This window comes from Stigmatopora nigra, chromosome 20 (assembly GCF_051989575.1).
Source record: "Stigmatopora nigra isolate UIUO_SnigA chromosome 20, RoL_Snig_1.1, whole genome shotgun sequence".
Lineage (NCBI taxonomy): Eukaryota > Metazoa > Chordata > Actinopteri > Syngnathiformes > Syngnathidae > Stigmatopora > Stigmatopora nigra.
The window spans coordinates 2857471-2875415 of record NC_135527.1 but is presented as its reverse complement, the minus strand read 5'-3'; the positions used below and the strand labels follow the sequence as shown (position 1 = coordinate 2875415).

Genomic DNA, 17945 nt, shown 5'->3' with positions numbered 1-17945 from the left:
AGCACACATACATTTAGTACAAGGACACACAAGTGCACGCAAGTACACATACTTTAGTCCAAGTACTTGCAGTACAAGTACATATCCAAACAAGAGCAATTGAAAGATGAGAAAGCGGTAATTTGACCACCAGAAGAAGCTGTTTTTCAATTGTGGCGTCCAGGATAACTTAATAAATTGTTGATGAAAATTCCGTTCATAATAGAAATTCCAAGTTCAGTCGCGTTATCTATTCTCCGTTACTGATTAATAATTAATTTACTAAGGATTTTATTCTGACGAGTATATACTTAATATTAATCACCGTCGTTTCGTATAAAGTTAAATAATCTTTCAGTTGGTGCATTGATTACTTTTTTCACCAATTGGCGATCATTAAAACGGTGTTTATTAAAATAGCACTTGTTTTCAGATGAAGATGTATTACAATGACAATGTCTTTTAAAAATGGACAATATTGAGAAACCATACTGGTGTCCTGTTTACTCTGTTTTCATTTGAAAAGACAGATTAACATGAATGAAAACTGAAATAAGCAAAGAATTTTGCACACAATGACATTTCTCCACCTCACAGATATCCACCCAGGGCATTGTCTCGACCACCCGACGTCCGCTTGTCTCAAAGAAGAAGAGAGGTCGCCATATATCAAAAAAGAAGAGAAAGAATTTGTACTCATCAAAGTGGAGGAAAAGTTTGAACCCGTAAAAGAGGAGCAGGAATTTAATTACAGTTGGGAACCCCACATTAAGGGGGTGCCGAATCCCCTCAAAAAGGAAGGAGACCCTACCCCCCAATGTTAAAGAAGAAGAGATGGACATCCTCACGTGCACTTTTGAGCCTTTAAAAAGCGAAGACAACGGTCTGAGCGAGGCCAGCAGCTGCTCAACGGAAGCACTCAAGCTCATTGCTCCGCTAACGGATAGCAACGCCGCTACGTCGTTGGACACCAATGACGAAGACGAAGTTCACAATGCAGCGTCCGCGGGCAATAAATGCTCACAGTGCGGGAAAACCTACGGGAAGAAGTCCAACTTGAAGAGGCACACGAGGAGCCACACCGGTGAGAAACTTTTTCCCTGCTCCATTTGTGGGAAGAAATTGTCTTCCAAGCAAAACCTAACCAACCACACCCGAGCTCACACTGGTGAGAAACCTTTTTCCTGCTCAGTTTGCGGTAAGAAAATGACTTCCAAGCAGAACCTGACACAGCACACGATAACACACACTGGGGAGAAACCTTTTTCCTGCTTTATTTGTGGCCAACGATTTGCGGAGAAGGCTAAATTGACGATCCATACCAGAACGCATACTGGGGAGAAACCTTATGCCTGCTCGGTCTGCAACCAGAGATTTGCGCACAAGAACTCCTAAAAAATCCACCAAAGAACCCACACGGACGAGAAACCGTTCTCCTGCTCCGTGGGTGGGGAAGGATTCCCTGCCAAGTCAGATTTAACAAAAGACACAATGACCCATACCGGTGAAAAACCTTTCACTTGCTCACTGTGTGGCCAAAGATTTGCTCAGAAGGAGCACTTGACAGAACACACGAGAACACACAGTGGCGAGAAGCCCTTTGCATGCTCATTTTTCGGTCAAATTTTCTCTAAAAATGGGAATTTAATGCCACACAAGAACCGACACTGGTGAGAAACCTTTCTCCTGCCCAGTTTGTGGTGAAAGATTGTCTTGGAAATATCAGGTTAAGAGACACGTGTGTGTTTGGATGGAAAATGGTGACCAATAAACATTTTAGTCATTCATGCTGATTATTTCGGTTCGAATTATAATTGTATTATTTTCCACGAATATAAATGTGACAATCAACAAAGTTGCCATTTTTTCCGGCCTATTTTCCGGGTGCAAGATTAAATATAACAATACAATTCATATTTCACACAAGATATAATCAATCGGTCAGAGATCAAAGTGGAAGAGGATTTGGAAATTTGAAATCGATTTCTGAAATCGCCAATAAGACCTTTTCAGGAATGCAGTGATAAATTATGGGAAAACATTTTTGATGAGAATGCAGCAGCAGTATTCCAAATGTGAAACTTGACGTGAAGGAACAAATAATCTCTGAAATGGGGAATTTGGGAGCACTGAGAAGAAGAAAAACAATTGTACATCAGTTTACTTGGGTGAGCTGCCATATAGAGTCATGGGAAGTCCTATCTCTCGACAGGGGTAATGGTGGCCTTGGAACGGTACCGCTACACAACTTATGGGTTTAAGTTGTTTGTGGAAATTTTTGCACAGCATTCTTAACCTGCGCTCAGCATATCAGTGCACGATACGGAATTCCAAAGAACCATTGACTTATAGTGATAACAGCACCCAAATTGTGTGAACAAAATAATTGATGGGATTGCAAAAGGTTCCACATTTTGCTATGACATCACTGCGCGTACATAACAGGTTTAACCGGACAACAACATATGAAAAAAGTATTTGGTAGATTATACAAAACGTCGATATTCACTGCACGATTGGAACTGTATGATGAGGCTAATCTCATTAACTACATAAAAAGAGAACATTTTTAAGAAAACGCATTGAGTTAGGGTTAGCAGAAGGAGACTGTGCTTCTCAACAGGAAACGGACTTGACCAACGGTGGTGCCAGGAGACTAGGGGCTCAACCTGAAGTATATAGAAGAAGCATTAGCCGACCCAAAGGGGGAACGTCCAACTTGTTGCTGACCAACCAGCAGACATGAAAATAGCCGAGAGGGGTATATGGATCCACCTTTTGCACTGTAAGAAGGTTTCATCAGTTTAAACGTTTGGGGAGACAAGTGAGAAAAACTTTCTGATGAATTCATTGAAATGGCAACCACTCCAATATTGATTGGAAATAATATTGCAGAGAGCAATGCCATTAACCATAGGGAACTCTTTTATATTGGTTTTATTGTCTCCATATGTGTCCAAATGTGAAAGTGATTCAACTGAGACTAAACCTTACAAAGGGTTAAAAAAAAATGACCAGACGAGGGTAAATACGATCGGATATAACAGCAACTCCCTCAATCACCATTCTTTGGGGAAAGTGTTTTTACAAAAAAAAAAGTGTCCTGCTTGTAAAGAAAAGGAAAAATATTGAAACGGTGTCCATCCTGTTACGCAAGCAGTGAATGAAAAGCCAATTTTTGTGCTACCTACCTGTTTGAACCTTAAAGGGCATGGTCTGAATCTGGTGCGGTAGATGAGACATTGTGTGCCCATTGTCCAAGACAAACTGTGCCACTGATTGCACGTTTTGGCTTATGGTGATGAAATTGTTCAAATACGTTATATAATTCCTGTCATAAAAGAAATAGGACTATGTGTTTTGGTTTTACTGTTTTAATCAGTATGTTTTAGAGTGGAGGACATACAATTGGCGGCTCAGAATTTCGGTGCGGCAGCTGGCCTCTCTCGATGACGTTGAGCCTCATCGAGGGATGGCGATTTGACTTACGGGTTCGTTTGCCAAATTGTAGCAGAAGTTTATTTTTTTGGGTAAAGCCAAATAAAAATATGAATAGGGTGAACAACAACCATTACAATGTCCAAAAAAAAAACAAAAAAAAAGAAATTGGATTTGCATTGAAAAAACAGCTGGCAGCCTCATGACTTTCCAGGACTGCAAAGCAGTTGATATGCTTCTGATGGTCGATGTGCTCTTGATGGAGCAGGGGGCATATGCAATGTTTGAAAATGTTGCACTCTACGACACGTCCTTCACTGAGGTGAAATCAATGGCTGTTTTGTCTAAAACTTTTACAATGTGTGGGTATTGTTTTAGCCCCTGCTTACGCTCTTTGCTAGACCAACTTATGCTTGATGCAATTGCTCTTACAAATTTCAAATTGCAAGGATTGTATTTTCTTGTTAGACATCATACTCCTGATAACATTAATGTCCAGGATTATGCAAATTATGAAAATGAGTTTAACGAGAATTATTTTGTTCTTCCTTTTCAGGCCAGATATGCAAGTAAGGAAGCGCTGGTAAAGATCGAGAGAACGGACTTCTCCCAAGTGTATTTGTATTTGTCATAAATAAAAAAAGATTATGGGATTGCGTACAAATATATAATAACATGGGGGAATGTGTTCGGAGCTGGATGAACCAATCACGGTGACGTATACGGCTCTGGAGGGTGGGACATTGGCTGGGCTGTCCAGTGCTTCGCTCACTCCGCTTGGCTCGGAGAGCTGCCATAATCCAATACGATCGTAGAGCGAAAGTGCGCATGCGCCACAGACCCGTGCGACTGAAAGTTAAACGGTCAAATCGAAAGTGCGCACGCGCCACAGAACCGCGCGACTGAAAGTTAAAAATTCAATCCGAGGCTCATTCTTAGTGTAAACACATATTACAGCCCCAGAGATGTTTGTTTCAAAGCCTGCTGTGAAGAGAAAGGTCAGTGATGAGCACAGACAGTTTCAAGAAAAATGGGGAGTGCAATATTTCTTTGTTGAATATGCGGATGTGCTCTACTTCACTGAGGTACGAAATGTGTTGAAGATATTTTTTGAGTTGAGAGCAGAAGTAAAAGACTTCATGGAGATAGACAGGGTTGCTGTTCCTGTGCTAAGTGATCCCAAATGGCTCATAGACTTAGCTTTTCTTGTTGATATCACACATGAGCTTAATGTACTGAACGAGACGCTACAAGGCCAGGGGCAACTTGTCAGTGCTGCCTATGACAACGTGAGAGCATTCTGCACTAAACCTTTGTTATGGAAAGCCCAGCTCTCTTAGGCAAACCTTTTCCATTTTCCAGCACGAAAGGCTCTTGTGGACGCAGACACAGCATTCAGTGGTGAGAAATATGTGTTTCGAAGCTGCAGGAGGAATTTGATCACAGATTTGCAGACTTCAAGACGCACAAAGCCACATTTCAAATTTTTGCAGCCCCCTTCTCCTTTGATGTGAAAGATGCCCCCCCTGAGCTTCAAATGGAGCTCATTGACCTGCAGTGCAACTCTGCACTCAAAGCCAAGTTCAGGGAGGAGAGGGGAGTGGAGAAGCAGACAAGCTTGGGCCATTTTTGAGAGAGTTGACCCTCAGTTTCCCTGAACTTTCCCGAATGTTCAAGCGGACCATGTGCCTTTTTGGGAGCACAAACTCTTCCCCACCTTGAACTTCAATAAGTCCAAGCATAGGTCCAGACTTACTGATGAGCATCTTCAAGCTCTATTGAGGGTCTCCACTGCTTCCTCCCTCAAGCCAAATGTGACTCAGCTATGTGAGAAGAAGCACTGCCAGGTCTCTAGCAGCAAGAAGTAAAGTTCAGAAAGATAAAATATAAAGAGCTGTTAATACAGACATTTGAAACAAAATAAAAATAATTAGTTTTCTCTACTTAGCCAGCCACTGTATATCTATTGTATTCTCATTATTATTATTATTATTTTTTATTACTTATTGATTTATTTTTTATTCATCTTGAAGTTAATGTATTTAATTCATTATTTTTTTGTTAAAAAATAAAGATATTTGATAACGTTGAAATGTTTTATCAGCGCTTTTCATGTGGAAATCCTGATGCGGCCCAGTCTCACCCAGACTCTGCCTCTTGCGGCCCTCAGGTAAATTGAGTTTGAGACCCCTGCCCTACAATGTTTGCAGTTGTTTAAATATATAGATGTCATCTAACCTGTTCAGTTAGTCTGATAAGATTCATGTCAGAAACTGTATTGTAAAATAAGTTCAGTATTAGCATTTTGATATTGAAAAGGAGCCTATATTTTTGCTTGCTTGTAATATGTGCATTCGTGTTTGTAATATAATTTTTTATTTCTGCTGATAAATCTCTGACGCCAAAATTTTGGGGTTATGCTTCAAAATAGTGTTACTAAATTGCTTTGTATGATTTGGAAAAAAAGATACATTTTGAATGTGAAAATCCCTATCACTGTCAAATTTAATATTTTGGCAAATATTTTCATAGGTAAAAAAATTGATTAACTTAATATTGATGTTACTATTTTTCAACACTGAAAATTGGAAATCTTCTTGAGGACTAGCATTAGCATTAGTGTCATTAGTGTGGAAACCTTCCACACTTGTGTCTGATGTAGTGTGGCTGAGCGGTCTGAGGCGCTGGGTTAAGACTCTAGTCCAGGGGTGGCCAACCAGTCAGAGACCAAGAGCCACATTTTTTACTGTGTTACCGCAAAGAGCCACATTTTTTACTGTGTTACCGCAAAGAGCCACATTTTTTACTGTGTTACCGCAAAGAGCCACATCACACACATACCTTTGCTCAGCCAGATTTATTGTAAATGTCACACACCAGCATAGTAATGACATAAATTGACTCCTACAGTACTAACAGCACAGGCCAGTCATTATCAACAATGAACATTGTGTGCACTGTCTCACACAGACAAACTCTCAGTTCAACCAAGTCCACAAACAAAAATATAATAATTTACAATAGCGTTTTTCTTTTACTATGCATGTTACTTAGTGGGACTTCTGTCATAAAATCAGAGCCTATTTTTGCGCAACATTTGCTCCTTGTGAGCTGTCATTTATTATGAATGGCTTTTAACTAGCGCGCCTACCACGTGGGTGTACACCTCGCTCTCCTATTGGCTGCTCCCGGCTGAGCACTCTCGCCTTGGTCTGCCTCGCAGGGGGTGTGGCTTTTTCAGCCGACGCTCGATCTTTGGGATACTTTTTGTGTGCGCGACGCCGTTCATTGTCGCTTCTGGTTCACGGGAGCTCTCCCACTCTGTTAAAAACGTTTACTCAAATGACCTTGCTCCTGCTGGGAAACTTTGAGGTATTTTCATCCCAAGCACATGCGCATTGGACGAAAATACCGTATTGAACTCAAGCGAAGCGCACACGCAAATAAAACACAAATACAAACTTTGATATGGACGTAAGAGCCGCATGAAACCGGGCAAAGAGCCGCATGCGGCTCGCGAGCCGCGGGTTGGCCACCCCTGCACTAGACCAAAGAGCCTGGCATGACCATGCAAAGACACTTATTTTTTCTCATGTGACATATTAACCCCCACAATAGATCACAATTCAACAAAGCATGAACTCAATTGAGAGTTGGACCCAGGACCTCTCGCACCGTAAGCAAGAATCATACCACCAGACCAACGAGCCAGATGTGCTCTTTAAGTGACACTTTTTTTTCTCATGGTTATTGTCCCATATGTGAACTCACCAGGGATGTCATCAGATGTCGCCCTCCATTCGGATTAGTCTTCAACCGACAAGAGTCCAAGCGCTCCCGTAGAATATCCTGCCCGCAGAAAGTGTTGTAGACGCTGTGCACACCAGACATCGATCTGTAGCACCTGGGTTCCCGTTTTGGCGTATTGACCTCGAAGGCTCTTAAGACCAAAATGATAGGTTCATCAATAAATATACTTTAATATAATTATAATACAAAAAAGGGGGACATCTGATTCAATTATATATGGTGGTGATCAACTTGCAAGAGAGTCCTCGTCACGAATAATTCTACCGTGCGGTAATTATTCCTGCCCCTTTAGGCCATAAATCAAAACAATTAAAAGGTTATTGATTAAATCGAACTGCGTAAGCAAAATAATTACCTGCAATAATCATATCATTATTCAGTATTCAATAATAACAATTAAGTGGAAACTCAAAACAAAACTCCATTGGAATTGAACAAACAAGCCTTCATTCCACAAATTAATGCCATAAAGAAGCCAAAAGAGCGTCATGATTTATGACAATATGCGAGTAATCACGAAGGTTACTTGGATAGTGATTATGCTGCATCAGCATCTTTTTACAATCCCCCCCACTCAGTTGACCCTCACCAGTTTGCGTATAAAGAAAACAGGTCCACTGAGGATGCTATCGCTGTGGCTCTACACACAGCACTGAGCCACCTAGAGCACCAGGGGATTCATGTGAGGATGCTTTTCATTGACTATAGCTCAGCCTTTAACACCATTAAGCGGGACATTGTGAAGGACAAATTCTCCCACCTTGGACTATCCTCCTCAATCTGCTGCTGGATAAAGAACTTCTTGACTGGCCGACCACAAACTGCTAGACTGGGTCCACACCTCTCTTCCTCCATTACACTGAGCACTGGCCCACCACAAGGCTGTGTACTGAGTCCTCTTCTGTACTCCCTGTACACATACGACTGCACACCAGCCCACCAGTCAAACTCCATCATCAAATTTGACGATGACACCACTATGATCGGACTCATCTCAGGTGGGGATGAGTCGGCTTACAGAGAGGAGGTCGACAAACTGTCTCTTTGGTGCTCGGCGAACAATCTTACACTAAATACCACAAAGACTAAAGAAATAATCCTGGACTTTCGCAAGCACAGCACAGACCTGGCCCCACTCATTAATGGAATAAGTGTAGACAGGGTCCAGTCCTTCAAATTTCTGGGAGTCCATGTCACGGATAGGCTCTCCTGGTCTACAAACACCAAAGTGGTCGTGAAGAAGGCCCAGAAACGACTCCACTTTCTCACGGTACTGAGGAGGAACAAATTGGACACCAAACTTCTGGCAACCTTCTACAGAGCCACTGTGAAGATGTTACGATCGCCGCCGCGTAATGCGAGGCGATCGGAGGGGAAGTTGAACCCAGATGCAGAGTCGCCGAAGGAATGGAAAGGTGAGGCAGATCTGTAGCTCTTGTAGGTTGATTTATTGAACGGGGTAACATAACTTCAACAACTTAGCTTGACCACTCATTACAAACGAAAACAACATGCGGCGGGGCGTCATGGAAACAGCAATGACTACGAGGATTAACAGGAAACGAAACCAGAACTAAACCAGTACTACACCAGACGATCCAACGGCGTCCACAGAAAGTCACAATGCTTAAATACCAAAAATAATCCAATCACGTAATTAGCCACAGGTGATAACTATCATGACGTCATGTCAGGAGAGGCGATCCAGCGACTCCTGACAGTACACCCCCTCTAAGGGACGGATTCTAGACGTCCCAAGGTCAATTACAACATGAGAAACGGGAACAAGCAGGGAGGGTGGGTGGGAGAGCTACAATTGTCCGGTGGTCTTCCACACCAACCCAAGAACAGACGGAGAGGTCGCTCCGGCGGGCGTCCGCGCCAGCCAGAAACGAGACAAGTCAGTGGCAGGTCTGGCGGGCGTCCGTGCCGGTCAGAAACAAGACGGGGCAGAGGCAAGTCTGGCGGGCGTCCGTGCCGGTCAGAAACAAGACGGGGCAGAGGCAAGTCTGGCGGGCGTCCGTGTCGGCCAGAAACAAGACGAGGCTGTGGTCGATCCGGTGGGCGTCCGCGCCGGCCAGAAACGAGACGAGTCAGTGGCAGGTCTGGCGGGCGTCCGCGCCGGCCAGAAACGAGACGAGGCGGTGGTCGATCCGGCGGGCGTCCGCGCCGGCCAGAAACAAGACGAGGTTGTGGTCGGTTCGGCGGGCGTCCGCGCCGGCCAGAAACGAGACGAGGCAGTGGTCGATCCGGCTGGCGTCCGCGCCGGCCAGAAACGAGACGAGGCAGTGGTCGGTCCGGCGGGCGTCCGCGTCGGCCAGAAACGAGACGAGGCTGTGGTCGATCCGGCGGGCGTCCGCGCCGGCCAAGAACGTGACGAGGCAGTGGTCAGTACTACACCAGACGATCCAACGGCGTCCACAGAAAGTCACAATGCTTAAATACCAAAAATAATCCAATCACGTAATTAGCCACAGGTGATAACTATCATGACGTCATGTCAGGAGAGGCGATCCAGCGACTCCTGACAGAAGAGCATCCTGGCCTACTGCATTACATTGTGGTATGCCGGAAGCACGGCAGCAAACAAAAAAGTCTTGCAGAGGGTGATTAACACTGCCCAGAAGATTGTCGGCTTCTCTCTGCCATCACTGGAAGACATTGCCAACCCCCGGTACCTCAGCAGAGCCGGGATCATTGTTGGGGACCCATACCATCCTGGACACGGCCTGTTCCAGTTGCTTCCATCTGGCAGACGCTACAAGTCCTACAAAGCACGGACAAACAGGCTCAAGGACAGCGTTTTCCCAACAGCCATCAGGACTTTGAACCTGCAGCAACACGAGACGTGACGGCAACACAAATCCCTTCTATGAAATTAAGTCGCAGTGAAGTAACAGGAAGGTCATTTGGCATGGATCTGCCTTCTACAGGCTGACTGAGGGAGGGTAAGTAAGAAGACAGTGAGAGGTAAGTGATCCATCTTATTCTTGTTGGCATCGGTGAGGCAACTTGTAGTCGCCGGAAAATGGCGCTCAAGGCGGAGAGCTAACAAGCATGAATATGTCATAAATAAATGTCATAAATGTGTCTGGCCTGGGAAGACGAACTTGTGGAGAAGCACTATACAATTTCGTCATACGCTGCTGAGGGTATGATGACTACTAGGCTTTTTGTCAAGTCAATGATGACGACAATGCCTATGTCTGATTTTCATTTTTTTCATTTCATTAGAATGTGGAATGAAGACTTGTTGGTTTAAATTCCAATGGAGTTTTGTTTTGAGTTTCCCCTTAATTGTTATTATTAAATACTTGATATGCTATGATTGTTGCTGGTGTTGATTTTGCCTACGCAGTTAGATTAATCAATAACATTTTAATTGTTTTGATTCATGGCGTTAAAGGGGCAGGAGAAATTACCGCACGGTAGAATTATTCATGACAAGGACGATGTCGGAATGTGTTCTCCCTTGAAAGTGGATCACCAGAGATGCCAAATTAATTAAATATATATAATTGAATCAGGTGTCCCCCTGTATTGTTTTATAATTATATTAAAGTATAATTATTGATTAACCTAACATTTTGGTCCTAAGAGCCTTGGAGGTCAATATTGCCGAAGGGGGAACCCAGGCGCTACTGATCGACGTCTGAGAAAGAGACCGTGTGCACGACGTCTACAGCACCCTTCTTACGGCATCCCTAGTGAGTCCACGTAAATGCCTGCATGTTGTGACTGAGGCTCCAAATGCGCGAAAGCGTGTGATGTTTCATTTGAGAAATGAGACTTGCATCCTGGAAATGGCGATTTTTGGAAAACCCTGTTGATACTATTCTCTGGCAGGTAGATTTAGGGCAGTTTGTCGGAAAGTGTCCTGTGCTGTGGGTAGGCACGATTATAAAATCAATGATGTATGGGGTATGTGTGTAGTTATGGAGATATGGGACATTAGCCATCTGAGGAAAAAAGTGTCATTCAGAGAGCACATCCGGCTCATTGGTCTGGTGGCGAGATGTCCTGGGTCGAACTCCCGGACGAGCCCTTGCTTTGTCGAATTGTGATCTATTATAGGGGTTAATATGTCACATATTTCACCTGAGAAAAAAAAGTGTCAATATATGAGCAGACTAGCCTCATTGGGATGATTCTCGCAATGAGTGGGAGAAGGCCTGGGCACAACTCCTGGGCTAGCCCTTATTTTGTAAAATTGTGATCTATTATGGGGTAGATATGGGACATGAGAAAAAAAAGTGTAACTGTAAAGGCACCCTAGGTTTGTTGGTCTAGTGCAGGGGTGGCCAACCAGTCAGAGACCAAGAGCCACATTTTTTACCGTGTTACCGCAAAGAGCCACATTTTTTACTGTGTTACCGCAAAGGGCCACATCACACAGATTTATTGTAAATGTCACACACCAGCATAGTAATGACATAAATTGACTCCTACAGTACTAACAGCACAGGCCAGTCATTATCAACAATGAACATTGCGTGTGCACTGTCTCACACAGACAAACTCTCAGTTCAACCAAGTCCACAAACAAAAATATAATAATTTACAATAGCGTTTTTCTTTTTCTATGCATGTTACTTAGTGGGACTTCTGTCATAAAATCAGCGCCTATTTTTGCGCAACATTCGCTCCTTGTGAGCTGTCATTTATTATGAATGGCTTTTCGCTAGTTAAAAGCCATTCATAATAAATGACAGCTCACAAGGAGCGAATGTTGCGCAAAAATAGGCGCTGATTTTATGACAGAAGTCCCACTAAGTAACATGCATAGAAAAAGAAAAACGCTATTGTAAATTATTATATTTTTGTTTGTGGACTTGGTTGAACTGAGAGTTTGTCTGTGTGAGACAGTGCACACACAATGTTCATGCGAGGCAGACCAAGGCGAGAGTGCTCAGCCGGGAGCAGCCAATAGGAGAGCGAGGTGTACACCCACGTGGTGGGCGAACTAGCGCGCCCACCACGTGGGTGTACACCTCGCTCTCCTATTGGCTGCTCCCGGCTGAGCACTCTCGCCTTGGTCTGCCTCGCAGGGGGTGTGGCTTTTTCAGCCGACGCTCGATCTTTGGGATACTTTTTGTGTGCGCGACGCCGTTCATTGTCGCTTCTGGTTCACGGGAGCTCTCCCACTCTGTTAAAAACGTTTACTCAAATGACCTTGCTCCTGCTGGGAAACTTTGAGGTATTTTCATCCCAAGCACATGCGCATTGGACGAAAATACCGTATTGAACTCCAGCGAAGCGCACACGCAAAAAAAAATAAAACACAAATACAAACTTTGATATGGACGTAAGAGCCGCATGAAACCGGGCAAAGAGCCGCATGCGGCTCGCGAGCCGCGGGTTGGCCACCCCTGGTCTAGTGGTATGATTCTTGCGTAGGATGTGAGAGGTTTTGGGTCCAACTCCCAGATGAGCGCTTGCTTTGTCAAATTGTGATTTATTATGGGTGTTGATATGTCACATACTTTACCTGAGAAAAAAAGTGTCACTGTTTGGGCACACCAGGTTAGTTGGTCAAGTGGTATGATTCTCGCTTTAGGTGCGAGAAGTCCCGGGTCCAATCCCCGTACGAGCCCTTGCTTTGTCAAATTGTGATCTGTTATGGGGGTTGATATGTCACATACTTCACCTGGGAAAAAAAGGGTCACTGAAGAGTCACGCCAGGCTCGTTGGTCTAGTGGTATGATTCTTGCTTTAGGTGCGAGAGGTCCTGGGTCCAATTCCCGGACGAGCCTTTGCTTTGTCAAATTGTGATCTATTATGGGGATTGAAATGTCACATTTGCCACCTGAGAAAAAAGTGTCACTGTATGAAAGGCCCTGGCTCATTGTTCTAGTGGTATGAATCTTGCTAAGGTTGCCATGGGACCTGGGTCCAACTCCCAGACGGGCTTCAGCTTTGTGATTTTTGGTGGGGTGATATGGGACATTAGCCATCTGAAAAAGAAAGTGTCATTTAATGAGTACATCTGGCGCAATAATAAGGATTTACTACTCAATGGAGTGAAGGGACCCTTACCAAACCAACACTGTCACGTGGCCAGTTCACGGTCATAACTTTGAATGGTTTGTGAGAGAGTTATGTAACTGTCGTGGCACAACTTGCCGTTTAGACAACACAATGTGAGCGGAAGGCAACAACAAGGAGTAAGCTTGTACTTCCCCTGGCAAGTAAAAAACTGCTTTTCTCTTTTAAGGCAGTGTTGTCCCAGAGAAAGAAACTCAGTTGTTCAAATATTCCCCGACAAACGTGGGGAGCTTGACATTTCTTATGGCCGTTACTTGGCATTAAAAAGTTTGGTAACGTGTATGAATTTGATTTTTATAACTTCCTCACAATATTATTTTTGTCATCAATGGCCCAGTTATAAGACCAATAATTTTAGGAATACATTTATATGCATCTTTTTGCAATCTTCGAATTTTACACAAAATAGTATTTTTTTCCAAATTTTGTTTTAGGGTTTTTTTTCTTTTGGAATTTTTGTTGAAATTCTGCTATTTCGGCCCATTTTTGTTTATTTTGTCTATTTTTGCAATTTTCTAATTTTAGACAAAATAGTATGTTTTTCCAAATTTTCTTTTAGGGTTTTTTTTCTTTAAAAATGTTTGCTGAATTTCTTCCAATGATTGACTGTCATCCATGATGGCTTCAACACAGAACGAATGTATTTTGTGGATGTTAACAAAGACAGTGGTGGGAAACCACGAGTCTCCTATTTATGCATCCGGGACTCGGCTCCCTCACCAGTGGTTTTGACATTTTAGTTTAAATGTCAGGGAAGAGCCATTTGCACCCATTAAAACAGAATGTTGGCAGTGGTGGGATTTGGACCCATGCCTCATGAGAGACTGGAGCCTTAATCCAGTGCGTTAGACCACACGGCCACACTACTTCAGATGAGGATGTAGAAGGTTTCCACAAAACTATAGCAATCAATCCCAGATCTCTGAGGATGCAGTTGTTGTTGTTGAGTCACTACAAGCGCATGAGGATCACCCTCAGACAGCGCTAGAGCTGCCACTGGAACGCGGATTAGTTCATCCGGGGGGTAGTCGGAGGTGAGGGGCAGTCAAATATGTCCGGCTGAACGAAAAACGTAGGGTGCCAAGTTCCTTGTTGGCAGGTCTGAGTGGTATTTGTTGGAATTTGCAGGCCGCGGCGAGCAGCCTCTCAGGAGACACCTCGTGAAGGTTTCCAACTTTGTCTCCCGAGGATACAGTGGGACACCCGGCTGACTTGCAGGCAGGCGTGGCCTCAATTCTCAATGGTGCCGGTATGATTGGGAGTGCAAAGAGTTGTTTGTCTCTACGGCTGACTGGTTTTGTCTGCCTTTCGCTTGAAGTCTGGTGGGATAGACTCCACCAACCCCCGCAACACTTGCTAGGATGTGTAGTATGGAAGATGAATGAATGAAACTGACATTACATTAGCGTGCCGAACTCCAGCCCTCGAGGGCCTCTATCAAATTTGTTCTTCATTACTCCTCTGCAGTTATTGATAATTACAAAGTTGGGTAATTATTGAGGAACCTATCATTTGATCCTTAGGTCGCTGGTTCAGATCCGGCTTGAAGGACCAAAGGATAGGTTCATCAATAATTACCCCTCTTTGTAATTATCAATAACTGCAGGCAGACATCTTATTCAATTATTGACATTTAATTAAATAGATTGGATCACAGATAAGAAACCTTAAGGGGAGGTACATCAAGCAACACGGATTTCCCCTTCACTCTGAAGCACCTCCTCGAATAGACATTTTCGTACGACTCTTATTGCCATGAATCAAAACAATTTACAAGGTTGTTGATTATGTCAGGAGTGGCTCGGTTGCCTCTCCTGGCGTGATGTCATGATTGTTATCAGCTGTTGAAATTATCTGATTATCTTTTCCTTGGCTATTTAAGCATTATGAGTTGTGTTGATCGTCGTCGGAACGACTGATTTGTTCCCCTGAGTTGTTCCACGTTATCATGCTTACGTCACTTGACACCACGCCACGCTGCATCGTGGGAGATCATGTTTTCAGTTCAGTCATAGTAAGTTGTTTCAAGCCCAAGTTGTTTATGTTACGTTCTTTGCCAGTTAATTAAACCAAGAAACAAATGCAACGGAACGGCCTCCCTTTTCCTTCAGCACCTCCGCATCTGGGTAAACCTTCCCCCGATCGCGTCGCGCTCCGCGACGTGATCATAACAGATTATTTCATAATGCGTAAACAAAAAGATCTGTAACTATAATAACAATCAAGGTATTTTACCAATAACAAAATAGGAGACTAAAACCAACAACATTTGGATTAAAAACAATCACGCCTTCATTTGACCTAACAATCATATAACAATTACATAAAGAAAGACCGAAGTGCATCACGAGGTATGGCCACTATAGTGGAAATGGCAGAAACAACATCTCTGTTATTGGCCAGTGACCCTGGCTTGCTTTATCAACTTCCCTCTTGATCTCTTCGCTCATCACTTCAGCAATAGCAGTGATCAGGTCATTTTGTATTTTGATCGACGTTCCACTAAACATATTATTAGTGGACAGGTTGTAATGTAAATCTGTGTTTCTTTCACCAATGAAAGAAAGCTCTACATCAGTGGTCTCAAACTGGTTCCACATAGGGCCGCAGTGGGTCCTGGTTTTTGTTCCAACCGATCCAGTGCCGACATTTTAACCAATCAGGTGTCTTTAAAATAAGTAGCACCTGACTCTAATTAACAGATTGCCCTTGCAAAAGGTATCCTTGTTGAGTTGGAATGAAAACCTGCACCCACTGCGCCCCGTTGAGGACCAGTTTGAGACCACTGCTCTACATAATTCCCTTTGTTTGGGGATATAGCACTTTCATCGTGTCCCTGAAATGAAAGTTCCTGCTTACCCCAAAATCAGTCTTTTTAAAATGTCCCTATTTTTCTTCGCCTTTTCATTGTGGAGCTGTTTCCCTGTGCATTTGCTCGCTGAGCTGTAACACCACTCTGGTTTCCCCAAAGGTTTTGGAGAGCACCGTTTCTTGTAAGTGTCCGGCAGTGCTTTGGTGTCTCATTGCTGCCTTGGTTAGGCCAGTCTAATTTACAAATCCAGTGTTGCTCCAAACAGAAATTCCATCTGTGGCAAATGATAAGCACTACCAGCAATACAATTTGCAGTGTTCCTCCGAATCTGTAAGCCTGGGGTACCGTTTGGAGCTAGTGGACTGGATGTGGCGGACAAACCCTTTTCCCGTTTGTGACAGGCTTGCAAGCTTTGGAGTTATCCGACCATTCTTAATGATGTCCAGCTATTCTTGAAAAGTCCGACTTGAAAATGGCTTTAACAGTAAATCTGCATCCAAATCCATTACGAGATCATCTTCACTCTTGAAAAGCTCACCAGATAACCAGGTGACATCTTCCTCCTTTTTGGTGTGAGATTGAACTTCCCTCTTTTGCTGTTGAGGTGGCTCTGCTTCCTCTTTAAATGGGGGCCATAGAGAGGTGATTGCAGAGTCCGCCCCTCCACTGGCCCTGCCCAGATCCTCTTCTACCCTAAAAGACTCCTCACCAGTTGACCAGGTGACATTTTCTTCCTCCATTTTAATTTCAAGTTGCTCTTATTTCTTTTGGTCTGGAGGAAACTCGAGCTCCTCCCCTTCGAATTGTCTGATTTCTAAAACTTGCAAAGACACAAAGATAAATTATATAGTCATACTTCTGACAAAATTAATTGGCTCCAGAACTTTTTTCGTAACTTGAAAATTTTGTAAAAAGAGGTGTACTATACATATATAAATTCTCAAATTTTTTACACGGTCCTCACACAACTGCTAACTAAACCCTTTAGAATTGGTAGTAGCGTCCCAATTTTGTATTAAAGATGTGAGCAAACAATTGATGAGAGAAATGAGGAAATGATTTATTAATGTTTAATAAAAAAAACATGTGAAAATGTGTCCTGCACCGCTGAATTAGTTCCCTCGGCGGCCGTTAATATGGAAGACGTAATACTCGTGTTCGTCTGCCAGATGGCGGCAAGAGCATTTCCTACCAGGGCCAAAAGCTGTCCACTTGTACTACATTTTACACTTTGACCTGTGCCCTGTGCCTGTATGTGAATATATGTGCCACGTTGCATTTGTATGGTATTTAATCGCTTAATAGGCGGAATTGCAGTCATTAATAAGGGGTGCATTTAGTTGAGGTGGACGGGTATGTAAGAATCTTGAAACATGGACAGTGGTAGTTGTGAGACAGCCAATTGAATTGAATGCTTTTATTGTGATTATAGAAGATAGAATGAGAGCGATGAAATGAACGACTGGTAGAGGGTAGATATGTTCTAAAGTGAGAATCAATGCATCCACGACAATAAATATAAAATAAATGAAAACATAAAAGGAAATCAATTTTGCACGATTTCGTAACCTGGATCTTCTTCGTAAAACTCGAGTTACTCATTTGCATATAATAATTTAATAACCTGAAAATATCATACCTAGAGGCATCCGTAAGTAGAGGTATGACTATTTTATCAACTGTCAATCCCACTAGAAATCCTTTAGTTTAGACTGGGACCAATGTTCCCTCTAATTTCCTGTTGGTCTGGGCAGAAAGAGCGAGCCAGATGCAATGTTGTTCTATAAGCAGGGGAGCGATCGCTAGTACTACAAGAATACTTTTCATTGGCAAGTGGTCGTGGGTTATCCTATTGTGAGGA

General features: G+C 43.3%; 1 protein-coding gene and 1 non-coding gene across 2 annotated transcripts; both read left to right on the top strand.

Moving 5' to 3' along the window:
* The first annotated feature begins 569 nt into the window (after positions 1-569).
* On the top strand, positions 570-1653 carry LOC144213938 (uncharacterized). Its single transcript, XM_077742663.1, is given in 1 exon segment — positions 570-1653. A coding segment is annotated over 1 exon segment (840 nt). The 5' UTR covers positions 570-813.
* An 11255-nt stretch (positions 1654-12908) lies between these two features.
* Positions 12909-12980, top strand: trnal-uag (transfer RNA leucine (anticodon UAG)). Its single transcript has one exon. It is a non-coding gene; the product is annotated as a tRNA-Leu (tRNA).
* The last annotated feature ends 4965 nt before the right edge of the window (positions 12981-17945 follow it).